Genomic DNA, 12,028 nt, shown 5'->3' on the forward strand with positions numbered 1-12,028 from the left:
GGCCTGAAACTATACCGAATACGCCGGCCGCATCAAGCAGTCGAAATGCCAAGTCTGGGGCAGGGCCAAGAGGAAGCGTCCTATCCATACATATCAAAGAAATGGGGGAGAAAATCGTCACCCCGGATATACCCTTGGGGGTTGCCCAAGCAAGTTCCGTCGACCCTACTCAACAAGAAGCCCAAAGTTTGCCCAGCCGCGCCTGTAGCCGGGGAAATGGTGCGACATCTTGCCAATAAGAAGGGTTCAGGGAGAAATTGTAACGCAGCAGCTCGAGCTGATGGGACACCAGCGCGTTTTCGTGGCCCACAATGTCAAGGTTGCAGAGCGCCGCCTCGAGCTTAGCGAACATATGAGGACCCGGCTGAAGGGAATCAGCGCCTGGCATCAGAGGAGCAAGGGCACCCGAGAGTACCTAGCTGTTGGCACCTTGGTCCTCCTTCTGTTGCGGCAGCTGCAAGCCCGCGTTTTGGGCAATTTGCTTCCACGTGTCCAGCTCGCGGTAGAGCCGCTCACACTCCTGTTTCAGCTTGTCATTCGACTGGCTGAGCTCGGCAATGGCTTGCTCGGTGAGAAGCTTCTCCAGAGTCCACTTCTCGATGTTCTGCGTCTCGTTTTCCTTGAGCTGCGTGATGAAGGCCACGGCCCGCTGAAGAATTGAGCCCTTGTTCTTCTCACAGCCCGGGACAATCTTGGCCAGCTCATTGATGCCTTCGTTGATTGTTTCACGGCGGCGACGCTCCACTAGAGGGCTGTGTCAGAGCCAGTCACGGAAGAGATGGTGAATGAAACCCAAGACTTATATAACCTACCTTCTTTGTGATTATCCTTGCGCATCTTGTGCCACTCCTCAGAGCCGACTGCGGGCTTCGGGTTGGGGGCCGTGTTGTAGCGCTGCTCCTGCTGCACGCCGTTTGCCGACTGGGGCAAAGGAGCCGGCGATACCATGGGCAGGTTGTCTGACTGGTTGGTAGAATGGCCGTTGAAAGCACCCTCTTCGTGGTGGGTCTCGGGCGTAGCCTGGTTGGCGAACGCCTCCTCTGTGGACTGAGGAACATGAAGCGATGGGTACATGTTCAAGGCGGCAGCCGCCGTGTTGGAAGCATTGGTAGCATCAGTGGCATCGCCGTGGTCGGCGGCCGTCGCCTGCGCAAGCGCGCTGAAGTCGTCCACATTGACCTGGTCATGAGCGGCCTGTGCGATGCTAACAGTGTTTTCAAGAAAAGCCTCGGCCTCCGCGTCGGGGACGGTCATGGCTGCGGCAGGAGCGCCACGCTTATTGCGCCGCGAGTCGGGCGACGCAGACTCGCTCGCGCGCTTCCGCTTCTGGCCAGGCGTGGTTGCGGCCTCAGGAAGTTCGGGGTGCGGGACACCGACCGATGCAGCCATCGCGAGTTGCGGGGTTGTCAATCCTATCATCGAGTCTGTCAGTCGGACCGTTTAATTACCCCAGCTGAACGGAACCATCGAGAAGTGTAGATTTCGGTTAGTTTGCGTATGAAAATCACTGCGCTAGACTTAATCGTGAACACAATCCGTGAGAACATGGTAGTTCCGTGATGTGAATTGAGAGCACTGCAGGCTGGTTTCCTGAGCGCCGCGACCAGTCGCTTCTGACGAATGGCGCGTATCGCGCGATCCCTGAAAATCGTTCCTGAAGGCCTCTCTCTCTGGAGGCGACTTCGCGGATCGGATTTCCAAGAGCATCGGGCAAATCTTCAATATCGACGACACCTGCCATTCTCCCGCAGCGAGAGCCGTGCAGCGACGGTTGACTTTCCAGCGCATTCTCTCACTTGAGCGCCCGCTGGGCGACCGGAGATTACGACTGCCGCATACGGCGCCATCCCGGGCATCTCAGCGACGCGACAAATGCATGTCGCAGCGGTCGCAGTGCGTGCAGCGGGGTGTTTTTGGCTCGTTTTCTTGAGCGAGAACGGGGCCTTTGACAATGGGATTCCTTACCTCTGTGGTCTGGGCTGCCAGGTTTAAGTCGAGGTCATGTGAAGAACGTGCCCGAAAACGTGACGAGTGCTGCGGAAGGTCAGCCAGGACCCACGGACACAGGGAAAATCGATGCAAAAGCCGTCGCGCATCGATCGCTTTGAAAATGGAGGGTCTCTAGGAATTCAAACATACCTGGCTTAAAACCATCAACTTTGTTGCCGGGTTTGCGATAATTCTCGATGTTCTCGGTGGACGAGGTGCGAGAGAGGGAAGATCATGTGAGCTGAGGCTGGAGGTGGGCGATCTAAATCGCGGTTCGGTACGGACGCACGGACCAACACCTTTGCCGAAACAACCTTCTCGGCGTGCATGCGCAAGAGATCAGCACCACAGCCTGCCTGAGCCCGCTGATTCGTCTGCTACACCTCCCCGCGGGGGCCGAACGCTTTTCTCGAGAGCGCTGCTTCTCGACCGATACCTGCTAATAACTGCAACTTGGAAATACTTGTTCGTTTGCCTTGTAGTATTGGGCGTAGGGTGGGACAACAGCCTCGGCCACCCGTCGTACGACCACGACTGTCTCGCACATTTATCAGTAATACCTCGATGGCCTCCTGAACCCCGCCAGGTTGGCCCATCCCGCGGCACATGCGCTTGCCGCCGCCCTCCTGCACACCATCTCAGCGTTTCCACAGCCACGTCCTGAACATGCATACAGAGCCCAGGGACCGGCCCAGATGTCATCCCCTCGTCACAACACGACCTCCTGAGCCAGCCAGTGAGACAGGCTGGGCACATGATTTGGCCGGCTGGGTGTAGTCGGTGCTGCTAGAGACGTCACGAGCCCACCCCACCTTGTTTTCCGTATTTGGGGTTGCTTGACCTAAAATCCAAGGGGATGCGTTCGAGTCAAACGGGCAAGACAAGAACAAGACTGTCTAGCGTCTCAATCGGTCTCCCTTCTGAACGGTGGCAATTGCGGAGCACAGTGTGTAATATAAACGCACCCATTGTACACTACTGTCTAGTTAAACTTCCTTTTCAGCGAATCGGATGGCTTCCGCGGCGCTGTTTGACACGAGGTGAGGGGCCAATCGGCCTCGAACCGGCATCAAACTCCCACCGAGTCCGACCTTCAAACAACTGATTGCATTCCCGCGCCCGAACTAAGTCCAACACAACCACGCTATCACCGCTGATCAATCCCAACCTGCTAAATTCTCGCGGGGGAGACCGGGAATAAAGCTGTTATAATGGCGGACGAAGCATCGAAAATCAACCACGACAATCACCTTCTTCTTGTACGTGGAGGTCATCAACTCCGGGCCATCGTCATCCTTCTTCCCTGCGGCTCTGCTCACAATTCGGCCTCTTCTTAGGACCAACCCTGCCTCCGCCTCCCGTACGAACTCCTCCGCAAAAACTTTCGGTCTGCACACCTCCCCTTCGAGAAGGAGTCTACTTTCGTCAAGAACCTGCTCAAAGAGACAGCCAACGGCTCGCTCAACGGCAAGACGTCGCCCCAAGATGTCGTCAGGAATTTGGATCAGATGCTGGGCAAGATGCGCGGCTTGAAGCGCAAGCTGGCCACCTATGCCGAGGAGGAGAACCGCCTCTATCGCCAGATCGATGCGCGCGTAGCGCACCTACACGAGCTCGCCGACGTGAACACGGTCGACGATGTCAAGTATGAGGCCTGGTCCCGGCAGCGCCTCGACCGCATTTTGGTCGATTATATGCTTCGGCATGGCTACAACACATCGGCCATAGCATTAGCGGACGAGAAAGGGATGCACGACCTGGTCGACATTGACACGTTTGTAGTGGTGAGCAAGATCCGCAAGTCGCTCGAGGGTGGGAGTGTTCAGGAGGCCTTGGCATGGTGCAATGAGAACAAAAAGGAGCTCCGCCGCATGCAGGTAAAGCTTCGCCATAATTCTCCTTGTGTCTCTGGACGGCTACGCTGATCTCCTGTATTCGCAGTCGAGCCTGGAATTCATGCTACGCTGCCAACAATACATCGAAATGATGCGCACCGGCTCCCAGCCCAGAATGCTCGAAGCCATCAATCACGCAAAGAAGTACATCACGCCCTTCAACGACACCTACCCCACCGAGGTGAGCAACATGGCCGGTCTGCTCGCCTACCGCCCCGACACCAAGCTCGAACCATACGCCTCGCTCTACAGCGCCTCGCGCTGGCAGAGGCTCGCCGACACGTTTGTCGAAGAGCACCTCAAGCTCCTGGGCCTCCCCATGATTCCCCTCCTGCACATTGCCCTCTCGTCAGGCCTCTCGGCCCTCAAGACCCCGGCGTGTCACAGCGCCCAGACCCAACAAGGCCAGACACAACAAGGCCAGGGCCAGGGCCAGGGCCAGGGCCAGAGCCAGAGCCAGAGCCAGAGCCAGAGCCGGGGTGAGAGCCAAGACCAGAACCCCGACCAAAACGGGAGCACAAAATCATCATCATCGCATCTGCACCCTCGACACGGCACAGCCAGCTTGACGACGCGGGTCTGCCCCATCTGCTCGACCGAGCTCAACGCCCTGGCCCGCCACGTGCGCTACGCCCACCACGGCAAGAGCCGCCTGCTCGAGCATGACCTCATGCTCCTGCCCAACGGCCGCGTCTACGGCAAGGCCCGTCTGGAAGAGTACGCCGCCAAGTCCGGCCTGGACTCCAGCCACGTCAAGGACCTGGTCACCGGGGAGGTGTACTTGGGTGATGAGATGAGGAAGGTGTATGTCACGTAGATGGACAGAGGTAGGTCGCGCCAGTTAGTGGCTGCTACCACGAGGGATGAGAAGGGATGAGTGTGCATTACTCCGAAGCATGGGACTGGCGTTTCTGGTGGGTAGGTATCATGGCCGATGCGTATATACGATACGGGAAATTGGCGAAGGGGGAGCATTGGTGGGAGGATAGGATACGGTCATGGGCAATACGTCGGCGCAAATTGATGTTTTCCTTTTCCCCCCTCTCTTCCTTTCTTCTAGTTGCCACAAACCAGGTTGGGCGGCCATCGGCATATAATGACATATCCGGGAAGAGGACAACAGGAGCGGAATATGTTGCTATCGTAACTATGGGATTCCTCGGGAACCAAATTTGCGTTGTGCATTGTGTGCATGTGCCTCACGGGTGCTAGGTAGGAACAACGTGGCATTGCCATCTTATTAACCCAATGCTCTCAGGACCTCGAAACCCCCAGGAAAGACACTCGCTTTTCATTTGATACCGTCGCTACCACTAATAATACTATTCCTACAACTACAGACCGAGAAACGAATGACGCCCGGCAGAAGGAGTCAACGGACAGCGCTAACGACGGAAGGGAGCAAAGAAAAGACAGACGGGGAGAGCCAACGGGGGCCAAGTGTGACGAGAAGGAAGAAAGGGGGTATTGAAAAATTCCTGATCCGTCATCCCAAACAGGTACCTAATCACTTTCCGATCCGAGTGCTCGTTCCCGATGTCCCAGAACACCACAACCATGACCACCCACCCCCCGCGCAATCGCCCATCAGTTGTAAACGTACGATTCGCATCGGTAACGGGGTAGCGACGCCGGTGATGACGGAGGGCTGAATAGAGACAGACGCGTCATGTATTCTGGGGTATCCGTAGTGCCCCCGGCACACGCAAGCCTCCATGCCATGGTAATCAGGACCGTTTCTCAAAACAGAAATTGGAAGACGCAAAACCCGGAAAACAGAGACTTGGGAAACAAAATAATAATAATAATAAAGGAGGACAGACCAAACCCCCCTTCTCCAATTCACCCCTTTCCTTTAATCACCCGGTTCCCGTTGTCCCACCTTCCATCCGTCCATCCATCTTATAGACCGCCCCCCGTCCTTATATCCCTTGTTCCTGCCAAAGATACACGCACGCCTCCCGCTCTATCTACCGCGCGTTCCCCCCAAACGCAAACTGGCCAAACACACCACCTCCCCCACCGGGTGTCATCGGGCCCATGGCACTACCACCGCTGCCCCCACTTCCACCGCCGGCGCCCATACCATTGGTATTATGCGACGACGCAGCAGGCGTGCTAACCAGGCCGACGCTGCCGGTGTTGGGGGTGCTAGGTGTGCCATTCTGACCAGATGCGGCGCCGTTACCGTTACCGTTACCGTTGCCGTTGCCGTTGCCATTGCCGTTCTGGCCCTGGCCGTGACCGGGCGATGTATTCTCCGCCTGCCCGCCTCCGTTGCCGCTGGCGCCGGTCCCGTGGTTACCAGAGCCAATGGTGATGCCGACGAGCGAGAAGTCGGGGATGCCAAGACCCCAGACCTTTCCGAGGTGGTCGTCCGAGATCTCGCCGTTGAAGATGCGCTTGCGCAGTTCGAAGAAGACGCGGCCCGTCAGTAGGCTGTCGGACCCCGCCTGGTGGGCGCTCCCCACGCGCTTGAGTTTCAGCGTCTCGGCGATGTGCTCCAGCCCGGATTTTTGCTCGAACTTCTGCAGTATCTCGGTCGAGCTCGGGTCGCTGGGCGTGAGCATGCCGCTGTTGTGGAGCTTGATGGCATGCTTCATGAGGTGTTTGACGTCGTAGGTTGAGGGGAAGTACAGCTTCATGATCTGGTCGAACTCGACTTCGTCGCACGGTAGGTTCCGGCACACGAGGAGCTTCGTGAGGTAGCCAAAATCGTAGCCGCCGTGGAAGCTGATCCAGCGGACGTCGTCGAAGCACACCAAGCCTGACGGGATCAGGAGGGATGCGAATTCGTGCGGGTCGATGCCGTCCCGCTCCAGGAGCGCAAAGTCGATGCCCGCCTGTTGGAGCGACTCGATCGACGTCTGATTGTACATGTCGTCCTTGAGCGAGAACTTGAAGTTGAATTGCCAGGCATAGGGCAGTGGCGCCTGGCTGCCTGTCCTCCGTAGGTCTGCCGAATCGGTCGAGCTTGGACGGGCCGGGGGCTGCTCGCCGTCCTCGTTGAAGAGAGCGATGCCGATCTGTATAACTTTTAACATGTCGACGTTTGTCCGGAGACATTGGTAATGGTAGTCGCTCTTCCCTCGGAAGCCTCCCATTGGCCTCGACACGACGCCTGGAAACTCGGTGTCCTGTCAGGGGGATATTAGCCTGCTGCTGCCCTCCAGTTCGGCCCCGATTGGGGGGGGGGGGGGGGGCGGGGAGAAATTGACCGCACCATAGCAATGTACGGATACCTGTCAACAAGGTCGCGCAGGTTCGCCATCTCCTCGTGTAGGTTGTGCTTCCAGACTTCTCTTATCCGTCCCTTGCTCTGCACCACCCGGGTCGCGTGCTCCGCCAAGCCATGGGACTGCTGCTGCGCATGTTGTACGTGCTGCATCGGTTGGGCATGCTGGACGTGCTGCGGCTGTTGTTGCTGTTGGAGGGCCTGTTGTTGGGACTGCTGCTGTTGTTGCTGGAGGTTGCCGGCGTGCGCAAAGCCCATGCGCGCGGCGTGGCTCGCGAGCCCAGAGTCGGCGCCGACATTGAAGCCAGTGGCGGCGTTGAGGCCACCAGCAAGGCCTAATAAGTTGGTGTTCGCCGAGAAGGGATTCACCTGGCCGACCTGGGCGTTGAGGTATGCCGTGGTGCCGCCTAAGGGAGGCGGATGGCTCGTAGAGTGCTGGGCATGGGCGGGGAACTGCTGGTGGTAAGGCGATAGGGTGCTAGGCCCGCTGGGGAACCTATTGGGGGGAAGTGGCATCGCGTAGTGGCGGCCTCGACGGCCTCGCTGGTTTCCTCTGCCTCTATTTCTAGCCTATCGTAAAGGCGGTATCCTGAGAGCCGTGTCCAAGCCGGGCGTTGAATGCACCATTCCCGTCCCACGTCCGGGGGAAGGGGGGGGGGGGGAATTGATTTCAGGCGGCGACAGCTGCGCAAGTCGCGGGACTGGGCGTCCAAGTCTTGGTTTTTGGCGATCCCTAAATGTGCACGCGGTCGCGCTCTAAAAAATTCCGGGTGATTGAGGTATTCGGTGGTATTTCTGCGTTGATCAGAGAATCGAAAGGCCGCGAGAGAAGCACTTGTGTTCGGATTCGCCAGGGCTGGGGAGGGACGAAGCAGCAGGTCCGTTCGTGCTTTGCAACAGCACGGTTGGGGATGCCAGACGCCGGTCGCGCTCGCACGGGCCACAGTTTTCTTTGACTAAGCGGCTTGGCATGGGCATGCACTGGTACGAGCAGCTCATCAACCACCAACCATCAACTGCACACACCAACTCAGTAACTCGGTGATGCGACCTCTCCCATTGAGCTCCCGAACCCGCTGAGCACCGCCCGAGCCGACGTGCAATTGCCAGCGCCCACAATGCAGCCCTCCAGGTACAGCTTGCTCCCGCTAGCCCTCCCACACCCGCCGAGACCCAATTGAAACCAATTCGCCCATGGCTAACCCTCCCCGCTCCTCCAACCCAGAGTATTACGATCCTACAACGGCGAGAAGCCCAACATCACGGGCTTCGACATGCGCAAGTTCCTCGCCGCTACCGGGACCCCGCGCTACGACCCTTGGGAGAGGAAGTGCGTCACCCTCTCCGTCGCCCTCTCCCCCCACCAGTTCCCCAACCCCAACCACAACCAAATAGCTAAGAGTCTAACACGAGAGCTTTATAGCGAGGCTTGGCGCTACACAGGTCGATTCACCCGGTGGAACCGGTTCAGGAACACGCTGCCCGGCTTCGGCATCGCGACGGTGGCGTTTGCGGCCTACTGCGTGTACGAGCACTATTTCATGCCGGAGGACCCGCACCACACGGGCAGGCACGGCGTTGCCCACCACTGAGCGGGTGGGCTTTGAGATAAGCAAGGAGGGTGAAACGGTGAGGGGACGGAGAGGGTGAGTTGGGTTGTAAATAGGACAGGGATAGACAGGAAGGGCATGGGATCGAGCGCGGACATATATGGATGGGGCCGATCCGGATCCCGGGAGATCGAGTAGTAGAAACCGCTGGTGCATGTCTCATGCCCGCGGAGGGAATTCCATTGTACTTTTTTTATTCAATCTGCCGTTTACGGGGGCTGCTGTTGGTGTAGTCCCCCAATTCCGCGGCAGAGGAAGCAGGCTGGTGATGCTTGAGGCCAGCCACGGACGAGGATGAAAGGCACGGGGATGCCACCTCGCACGTCTAAAAGAACCCATTATCTGCACCTGCGCTGGGAGTTTGGGTTCCGCTTTTGCATGCGCTATGATGCGGCTGCTACTGACTAGCTCTTGACTCGCGGTCGTACCGCTTCTCGCTCGCCATTCCCTCTTCACTGCTCAGAAATATCTCAACAAAACCATCTTCAATTTCGCAAGACCCGAGAGTTCCATCGCGGGATCCTCCATGAGCAGAAAGTAGTCCACGCCAACAGATCCCATCCCTGCAAAACCCTGCCAAACACAATGCAAAATGGTCCAACCAGTCTAAATGTAGCTCCGGCATATATTACAATCTCCCGCCAAACGCCAGCAACTCCTTGAACCCCGCGGGGTGAAACTCGGACAAACAAATTCACAACCCGATACCATTGACCAAATCCAAGGCGCCTTCAACAGCAACCTCAAGCTCCCCAACCCGCGTCTTTAGATGCTTATTCTCATCCTTCAGCAGGCTAACCGTGTCCCACGCGACGCTCGCGTCCTGCCCCTTGCAGTTGGCACATCCATCCGCCCCATACCCCTCCCCGGAGTCGCCCGAGAACCCCTTGATAATCTTCTGGAACGCGCTCATCTGCTGACCAGACTTTTGCTTGGGCGTCGCATTGACACTCTTCACGTGAGGCGTCGCCGTTCCAGGCCCGTCAATCACCACAGCCATGGTAGGAGACGCCCCATCGGACGATGACGGCGCGGTGTGAGCAGCAGTCTGCGGCGGCAGCGGCGGTGGCGGCAAAGGGGACGCCAACGCGGGGCTTCGACACCTCGAAAACACGCTCTCGCTTTCGGCGCTCTCGTTCTCGTCGCTATCATACTCGTCACCCTCCCCGCCCGAACTCTTCCAACTCGTCCTGTGGCTCGTCCTTCTCGTCCAGCGCCGCCGCCGACGGTCCTCGTCGACCCCCAGATCCTCCGACACCATCGACGCGCCCTCGGCCCCTTCAAGAGGCGATAGCAACGCCTTGTCGGCCGCGGCAAGCCTCCTCTCCTCCTCCCGAGCCCGCCTCTCCGCCGCCAGCTCTTCCATGAGCGACCGCATCGCGCGCTCGTTCTCGTGCGCCTTGCGCGACATGCCCTCGAGCTGCATCTTGAGGTGCTGCGCGCGTGTCTCGGCCTCCTCAAGCTCGTCCCGCTGCGCCGAGCGCTCCGCCTGCATTTCGCGGAGGGCGGTGACGCGTTCTCTGTAGGCGGTCTGCAGCTTGTTGAGCAGGCCGAGAGCGTTCATGTGCAGGTTCTTGAACGCCGCCGGGGAGAACGGGTCCCGGTCTGAGATGGGGGCGCCGTGTGGGAAGAGGGCGGCCTCGAGGTTGAGGTTGCATAGCTCGTCGTCCACGTCGTCGCCGTCAACGACGCTTGTGTTAGTCGTAGCGGCCGGGTTAAAGCGGGAGGAGATGGCCGACATGAAGCGGGAGGCGGCGGTCGCGGTGTTTTTGGGGAGAGTTGCTACGTCGGAGGAGGCTGTGCTTCGCCGGAGCTGGGTGGGCGTTGTGTCTGGTGTCGTTGTGTCCTTGGAGGTCCCGTTCGCGCCGGCTGAACCGCTCAGCCAGCTCACTAGTCCTCCACCGCCGCGCGGGCTATCCGACGCCCACGCCTTTCCGTTGCTCTTTCCGTCGCCGGTGAATGGCATCTGGTCTGAAGCGTACCGCTGGTGTGTCTTCCTCGTGGGTGAGGGAGTTCGGCTTCCCAAGGCCAACGGCAGCAGGTTAGGAAACGAGTGCTGCCTGCGATGGTTGGCTATGGTATAGGGAGAGGGAGAGGGAGAGGGAGAGGGACAAGGCGGGCCGAGGTCCTCATCTGTAAAGCCACTATGGTATTCTGATAACGGTGAGAGCGACGGGCGTGGTGCGTTCAGGCCATGCTGGTGTTGTTGTTGTTGTTGTTGTTGTTGTCGTTGCTGCTGCTGCGGCTTTTGGCTTGGCTGGAATGGTGAACCCGGTGTTACCGCGCGCCTCTCGAGCTGCTGGCGGGGGGAAACGTATCCATAATCCGGGATTGCCACCTGGGCTGATGATGTTCGCAGAGGAGCGGGCACGGCCTGGGTTGGAGGGCAAAACCCCGACTGCGGGGAGGAAACAGCAGGGTTGTCGCTTAGCATGATGAATTAATGTTTCGGACCCTCCTTGGACATTCCTGGTAATTCGCAAGACCCAACTTCGGATGCCGTCGGCCTGCGCTCGTCTCGTTCGGCGGGGCTAGCTGCTGGAGCTTGGGCTTGTACTGTACTCCGTATCTGCGCGGTGACAACTTGACAGCTGAACCTGAAGTCTCGATGACGGGTACCCCGTTCCCCCACGTTGGCCTTGGCCGTTCTCTGCGCCAACCCTGAAATCCTCCAACAGCAATTTAGTGTCAGCTCATAATCCAGGCGTTTCGTTAAAGACGCGGCGGCCTAAGTTGAGCCTAAGACACGTAAGAGGTCGGAATGCAAGAAGCAGACGCCAGCAAGCCGATGAGTGGACCTCTGCGTTCCCAAGGTCGTGGATGACGGGCGGGGTGAAGACCATGCGCATTCAGGTCCGACAAGAGGCCTGTTTCCCTCCAAAGCAGAATGGCAAGACAGGTATTCGTAAGTGCGGATTAGCAGAGGAATTGGACGTGAGCAACGGTGTCCAGATCCATGCGTCTGTTTATCTGACTGTGTTTTGTTGAACACGGAAACTCAAAAAACAAGAGAAGCTGGCCAAGGGGGAGGGGGGAAAGTTACCGAGCTCTGTTGACAAGAACGGCAAGGAGCTGTCCAAGTTCGGCCCGGTTTACAAGGGGCTTCAGTTGGCGTTACGCGGCGCGCCCCACCCTTGCCAAGGCAGCCTAGGTCCCACTGGCAGCTACACCGTTGCGGTTGACGGACGACCTGCAGGCTCTCGACTTGGGTCCTGCGTAGAGGACGCCATTCATCGCTTTTTATCTGTTCTCCCGGGTTGCGGTCCTGAACCAATCCAGGACGTATACGTGGGCAAAAC

The 12,028-nt window shown here is 58.4% G+C and overlaps 5 protein-coding genes across 5 annotated transcripts; 2 read left to right on the plus strand and 3 right to left on the minus strand.

Annotated features, from left to right (window-relative positions):
* Positions 1 to 415: 415 nt before the first annotated feature.
* On the minus strand, positions 416 to 1,389 carry CBF1 (basic helix-loop-helix protein; the record flags this gene model as incomplete). The annotated part of the gene is made up of 2 exons (XM_071065865.1): positions 416 to 744; positions 813 to 1,389. 2 exons carry the CDS (start codon positions 1,387 to 1,389, stop codon positions 416 to 418), a joined length of 906 nt encoding a protein of 301 aa, XP_070921966.1.
* A 1,811-nt stretch (positions 1,390 to 3,200) lies between these two features.
* FYV10 (GID complex subunit containing RING finger motif) lies at positions 3,201 to 4,701 on the plus strand (the record flags this gene model as incomplete). The annotated part of the gene is made up of 3 exons (XM_071065866.1): positions 3,201 to 3,248; positions 3,327 to 3,866; positions 3,931 to 4,701. The coding sequence occupies 3 exons, from the start codon at positions 3,201 to 3,203 to the stop codon at positions 4,699 to 4,701; spliced, it is 1,359 nt and encodes a 452-aa protein (XP_070921967.1).
* A 1,153-nt stretch (positions 4,702 to 5,854) lies between these two features.
* On the minus strand, positions 5,855 to 7,635 carry POP2 (CCR4-NOT core DEDD RNase subunit; the record flags this gene model as incomplete). Its single annotated transcript, XM_071065867.1, has 2 exons — positions 5,855 to 7,021; positions 7,108 to 7,635. 2 exons carry the CDS (start codon positions 7,633 to 7,635, stop codon positions 5,855 to 5,857), a joined length of 1,695 nt encoding a protein of 564 aa, XP_070921968.1.
* A 602-nt stretch (positions 7,636 to 8,237) lies between these two features.
* Positions 8,238 to 8,711, plus strand: MFIFM68171_10449 (uncharacterized protein; the record flags this gene model as incomplete). Its single annotated transcript, XM_071065868.1, has 3 exons — positions 8,238 to 8,251; positions 8,345 to 8,449; positions 8,543 to 8,711. The coding sequence occupies 3 exons, from the start codon at positions 8,238 to 8,240 to the stop codon at positions 8,709 to 8,711; spliced, it is 288 nt and encodes a 95-aa protein (XP_070921969.1).
* A 712-nt stretch (positions 8,712 to 9,423) lies between these two features.
* On the minus strand, positions 9,424 to 11,163 carry MFIFM68171_10450 (uncharacterized protein; the record flags this gene model as incomplete). Its single annotated transcript, XM_071065869.1, has 1 exon — positions 9,424 to 11,163. One exon carries the CDS (start codon positions 11,161 to 11,163, stop codon positions 9,424 to 9,426), a length of 1,740 nt encoding a protein of 579 aa, XP_070921970.1.
* Positions 11,164 to 12,028: the final 865 nt, after the last annotated feature.

The sequence above is a fragment of the Madurella fahalii genome (genome assembly GCF_045866475.1).
Source record: "Madurella fahalii IFM 68171 DNA, scaffold_6, whole genome shotgun sequence".
NCBI lineage: Eukaryota > Fungi > Ascomycota > Sordariomycetes > Sordariales > Madurella > Madurella fahalii.